At 67.7% G+C, this 15,457-nt stretch overlaps 8 protein-coding genes across 8 annotated transcripts in view; 3 read left to right on the top strand and 5 right to left on the bottom strand.

Moving 5' to 3' along the window:
* The window catches only part of F751_2426 (Transcription initiation factor TFIID subunit 1), a gene marked incomplete at both ends in the record, with an annotated part of 9,672 nt that extends 3,297 nt beyond the window's left edge, over positions 1-6,375 (bottom strand). Inside the window, 16 exons of the mRNA XM_011399294.1 lie at positions 1-259; positions 612-761; positions 895-1,029; positions 1,173-1,739; positions 1,926-2,172; positions 2,383-2,480; positions 2,640-3,080; positions 3,280-3,361; positions 3,514-3,605; positions 3,733-3,867; positions 4,093-4,291; positions 4,541-5,028; positions 5,248-5,561; positions 5,795-5,939; positions 6,113-6,169; positions 6,286-6,375. The exon at positions 1-259 is cut by the window's left edge and continues 1,609 nt beyond it. Of these exons, the coding sequence (XP_011397596.1) occupies positions 1-259; positions 612-761; positions 895-1,029; positions 1,173-1,739; positions 1,926-2,172; positions 2,383-2,480; positions 2,640-3,080; positions 3,280-3,361; positions 3,514-3,605; positions 3,733-3,867; positions 4,093-4,291; positions 4,541-5,028; positions 5,248-5,561; positions 5,795-5,939; positions 6,113-6,169; positions 6,286-6,375 (3,499 nt within the window). The remainder of the gene's footprint in view (positions 260-611; positions 762-894; positions 1,030-1,172; positions 1,740-1,925; positions 2,173-2,382; positions 2,481-2,639; positions 3,081-3,279; positions 3,362-3,513; positions 3,606-3,732; positions 3,868-4,092; positions 4,292-4,540; positions 5,029-5,247; positions 5,562-5,794; positions 5,940-6,112; positions 6,170-6,285) is intronic.
* Positions 6,376-7,021: 646 nt separating this feature from the next.
* F751_2424 (hypothetical protein) lies at positions 7,022-9,448 on the bottom strand (the record flags this gene model as incomplete). The annotated part of the gene is made up of 7 exons (XM_011399292.1): positions 7,022-7,177; positions 7,308-7,442; positions 7,632-7,844; positions 8,128-8,220; positions 8,531-8,672; positions 8,786-8,901; positions 9,164-9,448. The coding sequence occupies 7 exons, from the start codon at positions 9,446-9,448 to the stop codon at positions 7,022-7,024; spliced, it is 1,140 nt and encodes a 379-aa protein (XP_011397594.1).
* F751_2425 (hypothetical protein) lies at positions 9,040-9,267 on the top strand (the record flags this gene model as incomplete). Its single annotated transcript, XM_011399293.1, has 1 exon — positions 9,040-9,267. One exon carries the CDS (start codon positions 9,040-9,042, stop codon positions 9,265-9,267), a length of 228 nt encoding a protein of 75 aa, XP_011397595.1.
* A 474-nt stretch (positions 9,449-9,922) lies between the features above and the next one.
* On the top strand, positions 9,923-10,966 carry F751_2423 (hypothetical protein; the record flags this gene model as incomplete). The annotated part of the gene is made up of 2 exons (XM_011399291.1): positions 9,923-10,060; positions 10,238-10,966. 2 exons carry the CDS (start codon positions 9,923-9,925, stop codon positions 10,964-10,966), a joined length of 867 nt encoding a protein of 288 aa, XP_011397593.1.
* Positions 10,967-11,386: 420 nt separating this feature from the next.
* F751_2422 (FAM203 family protein) lies at positions 11,387-12,899 on the bottom strand (the record flags this gene model as incomplete). The annotated part of the gene is made up of 4 exons (XM_011399290.1): positions 11,387-11,812; positions 11,947-12,183; positions 12,316-12,699; positions 12,828-12,899. 4 exons carry the CDS (start codon positions 12,897-12,899, stop codon positions 11,387-11,389), a joined length of 1,119 nt encoding a protein of 372 aa, XP_011397592.1.
* Positions 12,900-13,395: 496 nt separating this feature from the next.
* On the top strand, positions 13,396-14,392 carry F751_2421 (50S ribosomal protein L1; the record flags this gene model as incomplete). Its single annotated transcript, XM_011399289.1, has 2 exons — positions 13,396-13,597; positions 13,893-14,392. 2 exons carry the CDS (start codon positions 13,396-13,398, stop codon positions 14,390-14,392), a joined length of 702 nt encoding a protein of 233 aa, XP_011397591.1.
* Positions 14,305-14,751, bottom strand: F751_2420 (hypothetical protein; the record flags this gene model as incomplete). The annotated part of the gene is made up of 1 exon (XM_011399288.1): positions 14,305-14,751. The coding sequence occupies one exon, from the start codon at positions 14,749-14,751 to the stop codon at positions 14,305-14,307; it is 447 nt and encodes a 148-aa protein (XP_011397590.1).
* A 190-nt stretch (positions 14,752-14,941) lies between these two features.
* The window catches only part of F751_2419 (Transmembrane protein 184B), a gene marked incomplete at both ends in the record, with an annotated part of 3,255 nt that continues 2,739 nt past the window's right edge, over positions 14,942-15,457 (bottom strand). The window contains 2 exons of the mRNA XM_011399287.1: positions 14,942-15,104; positions 15,255-15,440. Of these exons, the coding sequence (XP_011397589.1) occupies positions 14,942-15,104; positions 15,255-15,440 (349 nt within the window). The remainder of the gene's footprint in view (positions 15,105-15,254; positions 15,441-15,457) is intronic.

Below are 15,457 nucleotides of genomic sequence, written 5' to 3'. Positions count from 1 at the left end.
GCCCCCGCCCCATGCCCCGCCCGCGCGCGGCGGTGTAGCTCAGCTTGGGCAGGCCGCGCGGGCGGCCAGAGATGGTGCGCTGGCCGAAGCCCCAGGGTCCGCTGTGCCCCGCCTGCCCCGCCCGGTACAGCGAGGCCAGCGCGTACGGCGCGTCGCGCCCGGAGTAGACGACCTCGTGCGCCGGCGCCCACTGCCCGTCCTCGCCGCGGACCATCACCACGCGCCGGATGCGACGCGTCTTGCCCGGGACGAGGCCGGCCTCGTTTGCCGCGCCGGCGGCCGGAGCCGGCGCGGCGCCGGGCGCCGAAGAGCCCTCCCCCAGCAGGCCCTCGGTCCTCATCCGCTCCAGCTCCCGCAGCTCCTCCTCGGCGCTGAGCTCTTGGGAAGGCTGCACGAGTTGGGGGGCCGGCGGGTGGGTGGAGGGAAGGATGGTTCGTGGTGAGGATCCAGTGCTGGATTCAGGCCATGAAACTGAGGCATGGCGGGGTGGGCGGGAATGGCCGTCCAGGGGAGGGGGTGGGTTGCAAGACCGCTTCGATGACGAGGAGGCCAAGGACCGCTGTGTCCACCCTCGCCCGCAGCCTGGTAGCGGTGAGGCGGGAGGCACGCACCATGTGACACATGCCCATGGCAATGTTTCCCCCATGCCAAGCGTGCACCTTCTTCTTCTCGGCCTCGCCCAGGAGCTCCCGCTCCAGCTCGGCCTCCAACTCCTCCTGGTTGCCGAGGTCTTCCTCCGCCGTGTCATGCAGCACCGCCATCTGTAGAGTAAAAAGAGGTGCGCGGAGAGGTGTTCATGGCACGAGATCTTGCCTGCCCGACTTGTCCCTGCCACGGCAGGTACGCCCTTCCTGCTGTCAAGACCACCATTCCTGCCCCCACAAACTCCCACACCTGCTTTTCGAAGATCTCCTGTGCCTTCTCCCGCTGCTTCTTCTGCTGCTCCAGCAGCGTGGTCTTCTGGTGTCTGACAAACTTCATGTTGCCCCCCACGCCATCGGCCGCTGCGGCGTTGGCAAACTGCCGCACCTGTGGGTTGGGGAATGCGAAGAGGTTGTCGGGAGATCGGCTGCCGGGCAGCGGTCGGGGCCCAGACCGCCAGCAGCGAGCCCCCGCCACCCCACTCTCAGCACGACCAGCGCTGCGTATGCCCATCAAACTTCGCCACGCACCAGATCGATGCGGACCCAGCGGCCCAGGGGCTCGATCTCTGCAAGGGTCAGGCCGTAGTCCATGAGCCGCTTCTTGGCAGCGTCGGTGGTCATGCGGCGCAGGTCGGCGTCCGTCCCCTGCACCTTCCCCGCCTGCTTGCGGGCCAGGCTCTTGGCCAGGTCATCCCCCACCGCCTTGTGCCGCACGTCGCGGATGAAGGAGTAGCCCACGCCGCGGCCGGTGGGATCGGCGGGGCCCGCCAGCTGCAGGTTGCCGCGCCCCTCTCGCAGCCCCGCCACCGCGGCGTCGGTGAGCAGCCAGGGCGCGGCCTGCATGGCCGCCTCCACATACCGCGCGGCGCGCTGGGTGGGCGGGTCGGGTGGCAGCATGGCCGCCGCCATCCGCAGCTTCTCCACCGTCACCGACCCAAAGCGCTCGTTCAGCAGGATGCCCGCCGCCTTCAGGCGGTGCTCCGCCACGCTCGCCGCCTCCAGCGTCACCGCCTCCTCGGGGGACAGCCGCCGGCGCAGCTCGGGCTCGGAGGGCAGCCGCGCCCCGTCCTTGAGCTCGTACACCTCGTCGTCCCTCTGTGGGGGGGAGGGAGGGGTGATGGGGATGAAGATGGGAGGGGTGGAGGACCTGGACAGAGGCTGACCTTTTGGATGGAGGCAGAAGCCCGAGGGACACTGCGAGCCGCAGTGCAGGACCAGTCCCGATGACGCATCCCCAACCCTATCAGCTGCCTTGCAGCTGCATCAGTCCCTCGCACACACACAAACAAGACAAAGAAAATGATCCCAGGCCCTCCCTCGCGCCTTGTGGCTGCTGCGGCTGATCTGGAGGTCGCAGGACTCCTTGAGGTAGATGCGGATCATGGACTCGGGGCGGTTGGGGAACATCTCGTGCAGCTGCTTCAGCGAGATGGTGGCCTTCGTCCCCGGCGCCTTCCGATCCTGTACGGCCTGGAGCCGGCGCAGGCGCTTGAACACGTACACATACAGCCGCCGCTCCTCCAGGTCCCTGAGAAGGGAGGAAAGGCAGCACGCGGCGGGGTGGGATGTATGTGGTGGGGGGTGAGCAGGGTGATGCGTTCGAGCATGGACAGGTTCCGTGTCATCCACGATGAGGATCCCTCCCCGATACACTGTCCGACGCTGCAGACCAAGCCTGATTGGTCCATGCCGCCGCACTCAAAGCCCATGGTCCCCTCCTGTTCCCCTCTCGACGCACTTGACGTCCCTGGAGTTGGGGGCGGGGATGCGGTGGTGGGGCAGCTGCTGCCCCAGGGCGATCGTCCCCGTCATGGCCCGGAGCCGCATGATCCCGGTCTGCGGCGATGGGGTGTTTGGAGGGGGGGGGGTGGGAGCAGCAAGGGATCCAAGCTGGAGTCAGGCAAACACTACGGCTCCCCCGCTCCTCAGCAAGGCACCGCTGCCACCCGCCTCGGTTGCCCCTGCTCAACTACATACCCCCCTTCCAAGACGCACCGGGCTGCGGACCAGGAGGAAATCTGTGGACGGCACGTCGTAGGGCTGGGCGGGTGCTCGGAACAGCCCCGTCTCCACCGCCAGCTGGCGCGCCCCGGGCTTCAGGTCGCCGAGGAAGGGGGATTCGTCGTCGTCGCCGAGTGGCAGCACGCTCCCAACCTTCCACCGCGCCTCGTCGCCGTCTGCGATGTGGGTGGCACCGGCGGCCTTGTGCTTGATGGGCGCTGTCGGCGCACTGAAGGTGCACCGTGACAGGTGCCATGATCCGCCGTCGACCCCCGTGCCCGATCCCTCACCCACCCACCCAAGACCCCCCAAGGTCCTTGCTCCCCTCCTGTTCCACTTGCCTGTCAGCTGCATGTACTCCGTGTCATTGACATTCTTCCTGCGATAGTAGAGCTGCAGTCTTGCCCCCATCCCCGGCCGGTTGAGGAGCAAGGGCTGTGCGTGAGGAGTATGAGGAGGGGAAACGAGGTTAGGCCATCGTTGACGATCCGGAAAATCTCCCGTGTACAGTGCTGAGACACCTATGCAGGTCAGACGCGTCCCTCAGCAGAGCATGCACCCTCCGCCTGCAACCACTGAGCGGAGCCCCTGGCAAGCGGGGAAACAGCCAAGTACGCCTAGCCCCTTGCCTCACCGTCTGTTCCAGGTACTCCAGAAGGATGAGGTGGCCATCCTCTGCCGCCAGGCTCTTCCTCTTGGAAAAGGCCATGGGTGGTCTGGGGAAGGCGAGGCGGAGTGGCACGGGGTTGAGGCGTGGTCGGAAGGTCTGGCGCGGGGCTTCAGGTGGTGGAACCTTCGCCTGGGCTGCCTGCAATCCCCCATGCTCGACGCAGCCCCAGCCACGCATGTCGCCGCCCCTGCACCCCACCTCAGCAGCGCAGGGTTGGTCTCGTCTGGGTGGGCGTTGGCGAGCACATTTGGCTGGAGGATGAGCTCCTGGAATGCCACCATGAGGTTCACCTGGTGCACGAAAAGGGTGAGGAGGATACCCTCAGGGAAAACTTCAAACACCCAAACACACTTTCACAGGCGGCCAAGCCATGCATGTGAGCTTCCCTCACCCCAGGATGCCCTACACCGCCCCCACCTTGGTGTCGCCTGCTCTGATCCCGGCCTCCTGGAGGGGCACGTCGGTGCGCAGAGCCTGGGGCGGCTTGCCCGGGAGGAGCATGAAGGGGGTCAGACCCTTCTCCCTGGCCTCCTCAAATCCGTTGCTCAGCAGCTGGCAGGGGATGGCGGTGGAGGGTGGAGGGAGTGAGTCGCAGTGCGGTGCAGGGAATGGGCGAGGCTGCCCTTTATTCCCCTTGAGGACAGGCCAGCCACCCATGCACGACTCGCCAGCCCGCGGTGCACACATGACCTCCGTGCTCAAGCGTCACCCTTGGACACGGGCCTTCTCCTCCCGCACCCTCTCCTCCTCCCCCTCCCCCTTCCCTCAAAACCTCACATCTTCCCAGAGCTGACTCAGCGAAGTGGCGCTGACGTCCACGTTCAGGTAGGACTTGGCGAACCCCGGCAGCGCAGTCAGGTTGACGCTGGCCACCGAGGTAGGCCCCTGCGGCGGCTTGAGCTGCAGCCGCGCTTTCTTGGCCACCACCGGCCACCACGTCGCGCGCGGGCGGTGGTAGGCGTCCTTGTCGTGCACGCTGAGCTTGACGGGGATGGTCAGCAGGTCGGCCGCGGGGCGCGCGTGCGCGCCGGGCCGCCCCACCGTCCCGCCTGCAGGGTTGGGTTTGTGCGCGAGATCGAGTGTGCGGTGGAGGGAGGTCATGAGGGAGCTGCACGATACCCAATGTGTCCCGACCGTTTGTTCACCTCTGGGCCCCCATCACGGCAGGAGGACCTAGGGCATCCCCAGCACCCCCCACTCCCTCCTCCACCAATGTACCCCTTACACACCTGCTCGCTTCTTGGTGTGCTGGCTGTACAGGGAGTCCAGGGACACATTGAGCCTGGCCAGGTCCGCAGCTGCTCCGTCGCCGGGGTCGGCGGAAGCCGCACTCGGCGACGGACGGCCCGCCGGCTTGTAGGGCAGGATGCGCGCCGCCGCGGCATGCAGACCCAGCCCCGCCAGTTTCTTCCCCGCCGCCGCCGTCATCGCAAAGGTCAGCCCCGGGTCGTTCAGGTCCAGCCACAGCGCGGCCGGCGCCGGCGGGCGCGACCCTGCGCCGTCCCAGCGCACGCGGTGCTCCCAGGCCAGCAAAGGGGGCGCGCTGCGTGCGCCGGCGCCGGGCGTCGGCCGCCAGCCCTCCTCCAGCCGCAGCACGGGGGCGGGGCGCAGGATGCGCACCTCCTCCACGTCGCTCTCCTCGCTGTGCTCCTCGGCAGCCAGGCGCCACGTCGGCAGCGCCTCCACGCGCCAGCCGTCGGGGGGGGTGGCGCTCTGGGTTGCTGGCGCCGGGCGCGGCTCGCCGGGCCCCGCCTCCTCCTCATCATCATCACTGCTGCTGTCCCCGCCCCACCGGACCTGCGCCTCCCAGTCCGCCTGGCACAGGCTGGAGAACACCTCGTCGGGGAGGCCGGGCAGGGCCTGCTCGCGCCAGGCGGGCGGCGGGGCGCCGCCGGGCGCCGGCGCCGTGGGTGAGGCGGGCTGCGAGGCGACGCCCGGGGCGTTTGGCGCTGGGCCGGGCTCCGGGGCTGGCTGGGCGGCCTCCGCCTCCTCCGTGCCCTCGGGAACCTCCCAGACATCGGGGCCCTCCGGCAAACTCGCGGCCGCGCTGCCCCGCAGCGCTTCGCTCTCGTCCTCTGCCTCGGAGGGGGGCCCGGTCGTGCCAGGCGCGGGAGCGGCCGCCAGGGGCGCCACTCGGGGAGTGACGCGGTCCGAAGGGAAGATGGACGTCCCCGCCGACTCCAGCGCGGGCCCAAAGAGCTCAGAGAAGCGCAGCATGGGCCGGCCGTCGGGGCCAGGGGCCAGGGCTGGCAGCCGGGCGAGCAGGCCCACGGAGGAAGGCTGGGCGCCGGGCGCAGTGGCCGGCGGGGCGGGGCGGGGAGCCCCTTGCTCCGGCGCCTGCGCGGAGCTGCTGGGCCGGGGGCCGCCTCGCTTCCTGCCCCTGCCACCGCAAGCTCGACCGGCGGGACTACCAGCTGACACAGCGCCTCGGGCTCGCTCTCCATGTCATAGTCGTCCTCCTCCTGCTCTGCTGTCCCACCTGCAGGGGGCTGGGCTACCAGAGCAGGGCCTGGGGTAGAGACCAGGGAGGCCTGCGTGCCGGCCCCTTCGTCGGCGATGAGCTCGACCTCGTTGCCATAGTCTTCGGCATCTGCCCTGGGACCGGTGACGCCGTCCTCGGCCCCCTGTGGTGCACTGGTGCCTGTAGCACCTGTTTCTTGCAGAGACTCCTGCAAAGAGGGCATTGAATGACTGCAGATGGGCAGGTGCTGTATGTTTTACAAGGCTGTCGTGGGAAACCAACACCAGGAGCCGACCCATGGACAGCACCTCTGCTCCCTGCCCACACGAGCCACACCTTGAGGCCTAGGTCCCCTTGAATCCTGGCCAGGCCAGCCAGCTGGTCCCTCGCGTCCTGTGCAAGCGTGGAACGAAGAAGGGAGGGTGGTGTTGAGCGAGGGTGGGGAGGGGGGTGTTCGGTGAGCGTTGTGCCTCGGATGGCCTCTCGCACGCAGATACTGGCATACTCACATCATCCAGGTAATCGGCATCCACACGGTTGTGCTGGTCCACGTTCCCGAAGAGGAAGCCCAGCAGGGGCTCCTCGTTGCCATCGTCCATGGACCGCAGTGTCGCGTCCGGCTCACCCCCCTCCCATCGCCAGTGAGCGCTGGATGCAACTGGCCATGCAGGCGATAAAATGCGGGGTAGGGCGGTCAGATCCCTGCGCAGGTGCGGACGTGCCATGGCACATGCACACCGACACCGCCGTGCCTCGCACGCTGAATCGAAATTCCAGACCTCTGTGAAAGCACACCCCGGTGCTTTTCCCCCCTCGGTGATTGCACATCCAGCCAGGTATGGATCTACAGAACGAGTCAAGGTCTGGTTAACTCAAGGTGCCCATTGGCATTGCTATGAAGGTTGTTTGGAACTGGGAAAGGTCATATTAACGTCAGGTGTGAGTGTGAAGAGGATGTCATGTCAGGGATGGAGGTCATCAAAGTGTGGTAAGTCAGTGGAGCAAAATGTCTTTTGCAGCCATTGCGGTGTCAATCTGTCCTGCTCCAGCCTGGCAGGGTGTGATGCTTGGTATGGACTGGCACGGTGTCCCCATGCGTGCCTCTCCGCAAGAGCATGTAGCTGCTCCCACCCTGGACCCCTGGGCCATAGCTCAGGTTGCTCCTGGCAGGCAGACTCTCCAGGTGTGTGGACACTACCACGCAGCCTCTGGCAGGTGATTATGTGGCGCATCGTGAGGCGGCCTCTACTCCTCCAGGAACCTGCCATGGGTGCCCGAGGTGGGGGGCGTGTCTGCATAGTCCTGTGCAGGCGGGTCTGCCCGCCCCAGGTACTTCTTGTGGAAGCGTGCGAGGGAAGGGTCGTGGCGCAGCATGTTGCGCCACTTGTCCTTGAGGTCCACCTGTTGCAGGGAGGGGAAGAAGTTCACTGGGGCGGGGCGGGGATGCTTGCTGTTTGGGCCGCCCCCCCTGTCCCCTGCATCCCGCCATGCAGCAAACTGTGTTCATCCCCCCCGATCAATCCTCGCTCACGATGCTGCGGTCAAACAGGTGGTTGCCGTTCACCCGGTCGTGGTCCTTGATCATCCTCCAGTTCCCCGCCTTGTACATGGGGTGCTGGCAGTACTTGAGCAGCACATCCTCCTCCCGCGCAGTCCACGGCGTTTTCTGTGGCCAGTGAGGAGGCTTGAGAGCGGTGAGGGAGGAGAGATCTAAGCTTGCGCTCCAGCTGTGGATCCCCAATGCGCATGTGGGCATTGGCACGGGACGCGAGGCCCCTCGACTCCCGCCCCTCCCCTCTGGCTCTCTGTCACAGGAAACGAAGTCTCCCCCTTCCGCCCAGGCACCCAGACGCACCTTGCGCCGCTGGCCGTACTCCGGTGTGACCTTCTTCAGCGGGGGCAGGGAGTCGGGGTCGAACACCGCCTCGGCCCTCCTGGCCTGGGGGGTGACCTGGAGAGCGGCCGAGGGGCCTGCAGGCGCAGGCTCCCGCGGCAGCGGCCCCGGCGTGGCCGTGGGCGAGCGCCATGGCCTGATCACCCCCGGGCCCCGCGAGAGGGGCTGCCCCACCTAGAGGCGCATGGGGCAATGGGGCAGGGGGTGAGGGGACGGGGGCTGATGCACGACTCCACCCTCCAGCGCTGCGCCTGGGCAGGGGAGCTCGGCGCACACCACACCCGCGCAGGGGTGGGCTGCGGTGATGCAAGCAATGCCACGCAGCGCAGGTACCCACCCACTCCCAGTGCACCACCAGTGCTCACACACGCCCGAGCCTTTCCGAGCCAGGCCACCTGGGCCGGGGCGTGTGCCACCCCCCTTCCCCGCCGAGCCCTGCCCAGCCCCACCCCCGCACCTCGGCCTGCGCGCTGGTCCCCGCCGCCAGCGCCCCCAGCAGCGGGTCGGCGCCGCCAATGCCTGCCAGCTCACCTCGCACCCTGCCCAAGCCCTGCAGCACTCCGGCGGCGGTGTGCTCGTCGGCTGAGGCCGGTGCGGCGCGGGGCGAGGCCGGGTCCGCGGGCATGGGGAGCGGGGCCGGGGCGGGCGCCGGGCTGGCGATCGGCAGCCCCGGGAAGCGCGTCGTCAGGCCCGGGAAGGAGTACGCCCCGCTGCTGATGTCCTGGCTCACCATCTTTTTTTGTGCACGGGGCGGGGAGGGTGGTGAGTGGAGGGCCAGGCAGGAGAGCAGGCGCGGCAGCGCCGTCCGCGCACAGGCACGGTGGTGCGCCATTCAAGGGCGACGGTCAGGCCCATCTGACCTGTAGGAAGGTGGGGCCTAGGCTGGAGCGCAGGGCGGCGGCGTACTCGGTGAGCTGCGTCTGGATCTGGCGCCTCCGGGGGTTGACGATGCGATGCGCTTTCCTCCGTGGGTTGGCTGCCACCTCCCGCAGCTCCTTGAACCTGGGCAGGTGAGGGCGGGGAGAGGTGGGGTGGGGAGCGGCGAGCACGCACAGCAGAATGTGCCAAGCGAGGGCAGCTGCAACTCCGTCCACTTCTCGGTGCAGAGAACTCACACTTCCAGCTCCTGTGCCGTCGGTTCGGGAAAGAAGCTCAGCACAATCTGCTCGCGCTCAGCAAAGTTCTCCTGCCCAGCGGCTCTGAGCGCCTCCATGGCCGCATGGGTGGACACCTGGGAGGGGGAGTCGGGAGGAAGGTGGGCGAGTGAGTGCGACTCTGAGCAAAGGCGCGTGGTTCCAGGACGCAGCGACCTGACCCGGGAACATCCGCAATAGACACTTGCTTCCCGGAGACAGGGCCCACACATGTCATGCGGGTTCCATATCAGGCAGCCGAAAGCGGTCGATCGCCTCCATGGGCAACCATTCCCCCCTCACAGTGCACCAATAGCTACAACCCGTCGGTTGCGAGTGCATGGCTGCATGGAAACGCACATCTGTGTGGAGGTTGGGTGGAGGTACCAGGCGCTCCCCATGAGGGACACGGAGGGGCAGGACGGCCTCCAGGGAGCGCAGGATCATGGCTGTGTGGGAGTTGATCCGGTGGGTGCCAATGTGGTCCTCCAGCGCACGGAGGAAGACCCGGGCCTGCAGCGGCTCCAGCTCCTCCTCGGGAAATGCCTCCAATATGCGCTCCAGGTCATCGAAGGACAGCTCGGGGTCGGCCACGAGCTGCTCCAGGGCCCACAAGCGTTGGTACTTCTCCGACACTGCCGACATTATGGCCGGAACACCTCGGAACCCCTCGCCCCTGCAGCCAACGAGGAAGGGACCTCGGCAAGAAATCTCCGTGTACGGAAAAGGATTCCCGGCGTGCGTTTATGTATGTCTGTCCTTTTAATGAAGTGGTGGGGCCCTTTCCATAAAGATGGCGGTCATGGGGACGGCCTAGGTTTAGGGTATGACGGATGGGGTCGCGACAGGTGGGCCGCAAAACACGCGCGCATTCGAGGCCTCTGGTCGTGCAGACCAGACCGGGCCCAAATGCATAGCGATCGAACACTTCCAGCTCTGTGTCGCAACATATTGTTACAGTGCCAATTACAGACGAATCGAGGGAGCAGAGATGTGAAGCCCAGCTCAATCGATTGATAGGCTCACTCGTTCCACTCGCGCCAGCGAGGCTAGTGTGCGACGCAGGGAGGACATGCACCGTGCTACTTTGGGCACCTGAGTGCACAGTATGCGCTAAGAATGTCGAAACCGGAATCCCGTTCCCACCAGACCCTCGTTGCCTTGCTGGAGAGAGATGGTGCGTGGGTCTCCACCCCCGACTACACCACTCCCTTCAAGGGCCTGGACGATGCGCTCGACCGACTCCTACCCTACCATGTGAGGATGGGGTCAGCTGGAGGTCGGAGTCTTCCCGGGTGGCGGTGGCAGGGCGGAGCTGCCCGGCACTGGTCCTGTGCCAGCATGGGGGCGGTGTGTCCAGAACATCATCATGTCCCGTCACGTGCACCGGAGCAGCCCTGAGATATCTTGCCGCCCCTCTCTCCTCCTCCCCAGATGCTCGCCGGGGAGAACCCTGCTGAGGCCGATGCAGAGGCCGCGGCCGGAGCAAGCGGGGGGGTCCTGGCCGCGCCCCGCAGCGAGGTCTGGCGCGCACAGCTGGCGGCGCGGGCGTTGGACCTGCATGCCATGCAGCACGCGCTGGACGGGCGCGTGACAGCTGCCGAGAAGGCGCTGCTGACCAAGTCAGAGCTGCCGGCCCTGATGCTGCAGTCGTACGCCACCGCCGAGGCCCAGGCCCAGGTCCAGGCAGAGCTCAGGCTGAGGCAGGCCGCCGACGAGGCCGCGCGCGCCATGGCGCGCGGGGATGCGGCCCTGGCCCCTGTGCCGGCCCCCGGCCCCGCCGCCGGCCCGGCGCAGGCCCCGGCCGTGGCAGGGGCCCCGGGCGGCGCACAGGACGCCCAGCGCGCGGCGCCGCTGGGCGCCGCACCGGCAGCGCCGGTTCAGCCGCCGCACGTCCAGGCGCAGCAAGCAGGCTCGGCGCCGGGGTCACAGCCGGCGCAGGCACAGGCGACGGCGGCCCCGCCACAGATGCCCGCTGCGTCTCGGGCCGGCCCGCCAGGGTCCACTGCGGGTGCGCCCGCCGCGCCGGGGCCCAGCGCGGGAACCCCAGCGGCGCAGCCGGCGGCAGGCCCGGCCTCCCAAGCTCCCTCCAACCCGGCGCTGGAAAAGCAGCGGGCGCTGGCGGCCTTGGCGGCGCGCATCAAGCAGTCGGCAAGGCGGTGACAGCGGGCGGCAGACCAACACGCCGTGCATGAAGCGCGTGGGGTTAGCCCATTATGCCTGCACCGCTGTGGCAATCCATGTGCAAGGTGCCGTTGAATGCGGCGACAGATCTGAAGTCAGCAGACCTACATTTACAGGTTGGCTCCATTGGGCAGAGCAGGATATCATTCTAGCCAAAGCGAAGAGATGGAGCAGTGGTGACAGTCGAGCAAGTGAAGTTTGGAAGGGGTTATGTGAGGGTACATGTCAATGTCAAGTCGATGCAGCTCACCCTTATGGGGCGGTCTCTGATCGCTATGCAATCCTGATCCCACGCGGCTCAGGCACGGGCCAGTGTCTGGGCTGTGAGGCCTCCTGCCGGCCTGCCCCTCTTGAGTCGGCCAGAGCGCGAGAGGGGAGAACGATGAACCACGTGCCGCGTCACTCGATCTCCTCAATGTGGGCAAGGCGGTGGGGGTTGGAGGGCAGGCTGGTCTCCCCGGAGCTGTGCCGCCGGGCGGAAGGGGACAGCCCCTGCGCCACGCCGGGGGGCAGGAACCCCGGCTCCGGCATGACAAAGCCGGCAGGGCCGTCCTCGACGGGGCCCTCCTTGCCTCCCTCCTCTCCGAACCCGTCCTCCAGGAAGAACTCAGCAATGGCCTCCATAGCCGCGCAGACTCCGCGGTGTTCTTCCAGTTCGTAGCCCTTGCCGATGAGCTTGGGCGCGTCCAGCCGCCAAAGCACCTTGCGCGCGGTCGGCACGCGCACCAGGCAGAGCAGGGCCTCGCTCAGCGCCTCGCGCGCCTCGCCGTCCGCCTCGCCCTCCGCTTCGCCGCCCGAGATCACGTCCAGCATGGTGGTGAGGGCCTGCGTGGTAAAGGGGGATGCCATGATGACATCGTGGGTGTTTGCTGCAGTATGGTCTGGCATGGCACAACATGTGGAGGCCAAAACCAATGATGCTTGAGTGATGCCACAGTCAAACCCCCCACACGACTCACCGCCTCCTCTGCCAGGATGTCCTCGAGCGTGCCGTCCTCCTCGGCCGCGAAGAAGCAGTTCTTGATGGCGCGAGCAGAACCGCGGCGCCGCAGTTCGCTCTTGGACCGCAGCTGGCTGCTGAGGGCGGTAAGCAGGCCCCGCCCCGGCTGTAGCAGCAGCTGCCGCCCGGCTGCCAGGCGAGTGACGTTGGGCAGGATGGTCGCCACGTGCTCGTAGGTGTCCTCAGAGCCGACGACCTGCGCGAGCATCAATGTTGGCCCGGTCCATTTGGGGCAAATGCGCTGGCAGCCACACCACACAAGATCATCGCACAATAACGTCCTTCCCACTCCCCTCTCCAGAACCCCATCTCCATAACAACCACTCACAGGCTGCAGGAACAGCTTGAGGAGCGTGGCGGTGTGCAGGCCCTCCACGCTGCTCTGGCCGAGCTGGAGCAGGGCCTCGCTCCCATCCTCGCTGGCAGTCAGGTTGGCCAGCAGGGAAATGAGCAGGCCCGGGTGAGCGCACGCGTTCTCACGGAGGTAGTCCATGGCCCGAGCCGGGGCGTGGAGCGCCAGCAGCGCCGACTGCACGCCGGGCTCCTGGGCCAGGTTCACGAGGGCCGTCAGGGCGGGCCGGGAGGCTTCCGTGGTGTCGGCGATGAGGCGCAAAAGGGGTGGCAGTAGGGTGTCCGCACGATTGGAAAGCGTGGACATGCCTTCCGGGGAGCCCGTCAGGCCCTCCACCAGCTCCGCGGCATGCGTCCGAACCTGGGAGAGGCCAGTGAGGGACTTGGTGCAGGCCGGGGGCAGGACAGGAATCCTCGAGTCGACCTACGCGCCGAAGCGGATCGCGATGGGGGCATCAGATATTCAGATTGATAAGCCGATCAACCCACCGGTGCGCGCTTGTCGCTGAGGAACTCTATGAGCTCCTGGAGCTCGTCGGCATGCTGGCCGGCCTGTACCATCGCAAGGGGTCGAGCACAACCCAGTCCTGGTGCACAAGACGGGATGGTAGCATTTCTACCGATCGAAGCTTGTTGACGCGTCTTTGCAGCAGTCCGAGACCCGCCCAGGGTGCTCTCGCCCATGTGCCAGCCTGGATCGAGGTGGCCCTCGCGCAGAACCACATCGCGCCCTGACATTCTTACGGATAACACACCACCCCGCTTTTGTGGTGTCGTCGCTGCATCGCGCCAGAACCGCCACCCTCTCAGCATGGAAAGGATGCTGGCATCGACCTCTACTAGCAGGGGGGGGACCATGCGGTCCTTCCAGCCCTTCGTGGCGTCCAGCCCAGCCGTGCCTCGCCCTCGGGCGTTCGGCCACTGCCTCCCCCAACCGCGGCCCCGCAGTCTGGTGTCCAGGGCCCTGGACTTCGAGCAGCTCACCCTGGAGGATCTGACTCAGGAGGATCCCCCACTCGCGCCCCCGCCCCCGCCAGCCCCCCGTTCGGGGCGGAAGATGTCCCGTCGATTCGCTGCTGAGACGGCCAAGGTCCCGGGCAAGCACGTGGCCCTCAAACCCAGCGAGGCCCTGGAGCTGGTGAAGGCCACCGCCTCCACCAAGTTCAGGGAGACGGTGGAGCTGCACGCGCGGCTGAACATCGACCCCAAGTACACCAACCAGCAGCTGCGTGCCACGGTCTCCCTCCCCAAGGGCACAGGTGAGGGGCTGGGAGCCTTTTGGGGGGGGTGAGGTGGGGGGGCAAAAGGGAGAGGGCACACTCGAAGGGGAGGGGGAGGGGTGAAAGGGCATGCTGCCGCATGGAGTCCAAGGAAGAGCGGCTGACCTCGCAGTGCTGGGTGCATGGGCGGACAGCGCCTGGCTGCTTCAGCCGGCTTCCAGTATAGGGTCTCAATGCGGTTGCAGCCCTCGCACCTCCACTACTAGCCACGCAGCCACGACCCCAACACATCCCTCCCCCCATCGACTCCCGCCCCCTCTGCCCCGCCGCCCAGGCAAGGAGCTGCGGGTGGCCGTCATCTGCCAGGGCGACAACGAGAAGGTGGCTCGGGAGGCGGGGGCCGACCACGTCGGCTCCGCCGACCTGATCGCCGAGATCGCGGGGGGCATGATGGACTTTGACAAGCTGGTGGCGACCCCCGACATGATGCCGCGCCTGGCCAAGCTGGGGCGCCAGCTGGGCCCGCGGGGCCTCATGCCCAATCCCAAGGCGGGCACGGTGGTCACCGACGTGGCGACGGCGGTCCGCGAGTTCAAGGGCGGCAAGGTGGAGTACCGCGCGGACAAGGCCGGCAACGTGCACGTCGGCATCGGCAAGGCCGACTTCGACCCGGCGGCGCTGCTGGAGAACCTCAAGGCGGTGCAGGAGTCCATCGACGCCAACCGCCCGCCAGGGGCCAAGGGCATCTACTGGAAGACGCTCACTCTCTGCTCCAGCATGGGGCCCGCCGTGCGCGTCAACCACGCCGCGCTGCGGGAGATCAAGCTGCAGTGAGAGGGGGGCGGGGTTCGCGCCTCGCTCGAGTCTGCCCTCCTTCCCGCACACCCTTGCTTCCCACGTGCCCCCTTGAGGGCAGCAGTCTTTGTTGAAAAAGGCGGGGCGGCGCACGCAGCGTCTCGGGGCAAGGGAGGCGAAAAAAGGAAAGGGAAGGGGGGTGGGGTGTGCAGGGTGGGTGGGCTACCTGCAGCGGGCGTCAGGGTCGGGTGGGGGGGATCGGCAGCAAGGGGCCGCACGCTTGCTCGCCTGGTGCTGGGCGAGAGCGTGTCCAAGGAGATGTAGGGGCATGGGCGGAGGTGGGCGGGCAGTGAGGGGACTGTGTCGCCTCTGGCGCTGTGCCTCCTGGCCAGGCGCATCTGGGCGCACTTTTGAGCTCTGCATGGTGTTGGAGGGGAGGTGGCCGCTCCTGGATCCCTGGTCTCCCCCCCGTGCCATGTCGGGGAGCTTGCTGCCGAGGATGACACAGGGTCGGCCTCGGCCGCAGCTGGGGGCCACGCGCCGGGTGAGCGCGCCGCACCCAGCCTCCACGCTCACTGCTGCTGCGCGTCACTTGCGCCGCCTCGGCGACTCCAGCCGGATGGTGTCCCAGGCGGGGGCGGCGGCGGGCTCGGCCCCGCCCTCCTCGTCGCTGTCCAGCGCAAAGGGGTTCTCCTTCTCCTGCGACAGGAACTTGCTCTTGCCCAGGCGGGGCGGGGAGTCGAAGTCGTGGCTGTCGCCCGAGGGGTCCGGCCCCAGCGCGCCCGAGGCGCCGGGCGCCGCGCCGTCCAGCGCCGCGGCCTCCCCCGTGGATGCAGTGGCGTGCCCCGGGGCCGCGGCGGCGCCCGCCGCGGCGGCCACGGGGTCGACCCAGGTGTCCGACCGCCCCATCTCCACGTCCGGGAGCAGACTGGGGTCCTTGACTGCGCTGCTCTCGTGACCCACAGCGACAAAGGTGCGCGCGCGCACGGTCTTGGCCTTGGCCCCGGGGGCCGAACTGCCGTCAGAGTAGAGCACGTAGTTGTGGTAGGCAGGCGCGAACTGGTGCACCGTGTCCGTCACCATGTCCCTGGAGGGGAGGGGGGG

Source organism: Auxenochlorella protothecoides (genome assembly GCF_000733215.1).
Source record: "Auxenochlorella protothecoides strain 0710 unplaced genomic scaffold scaffold22, whole genome shotgun sequence".
NCBI lineage: Eukaryota > Viridiplantae > Chlorophyta > Trebouxiophyceae > Chlorellales > Chlorellaceae > Auxenochlorella > Auxenochlorella protothecoides.
This window is presented reverse-complemented; position numbering and strand designations above follow the sequence as displayed.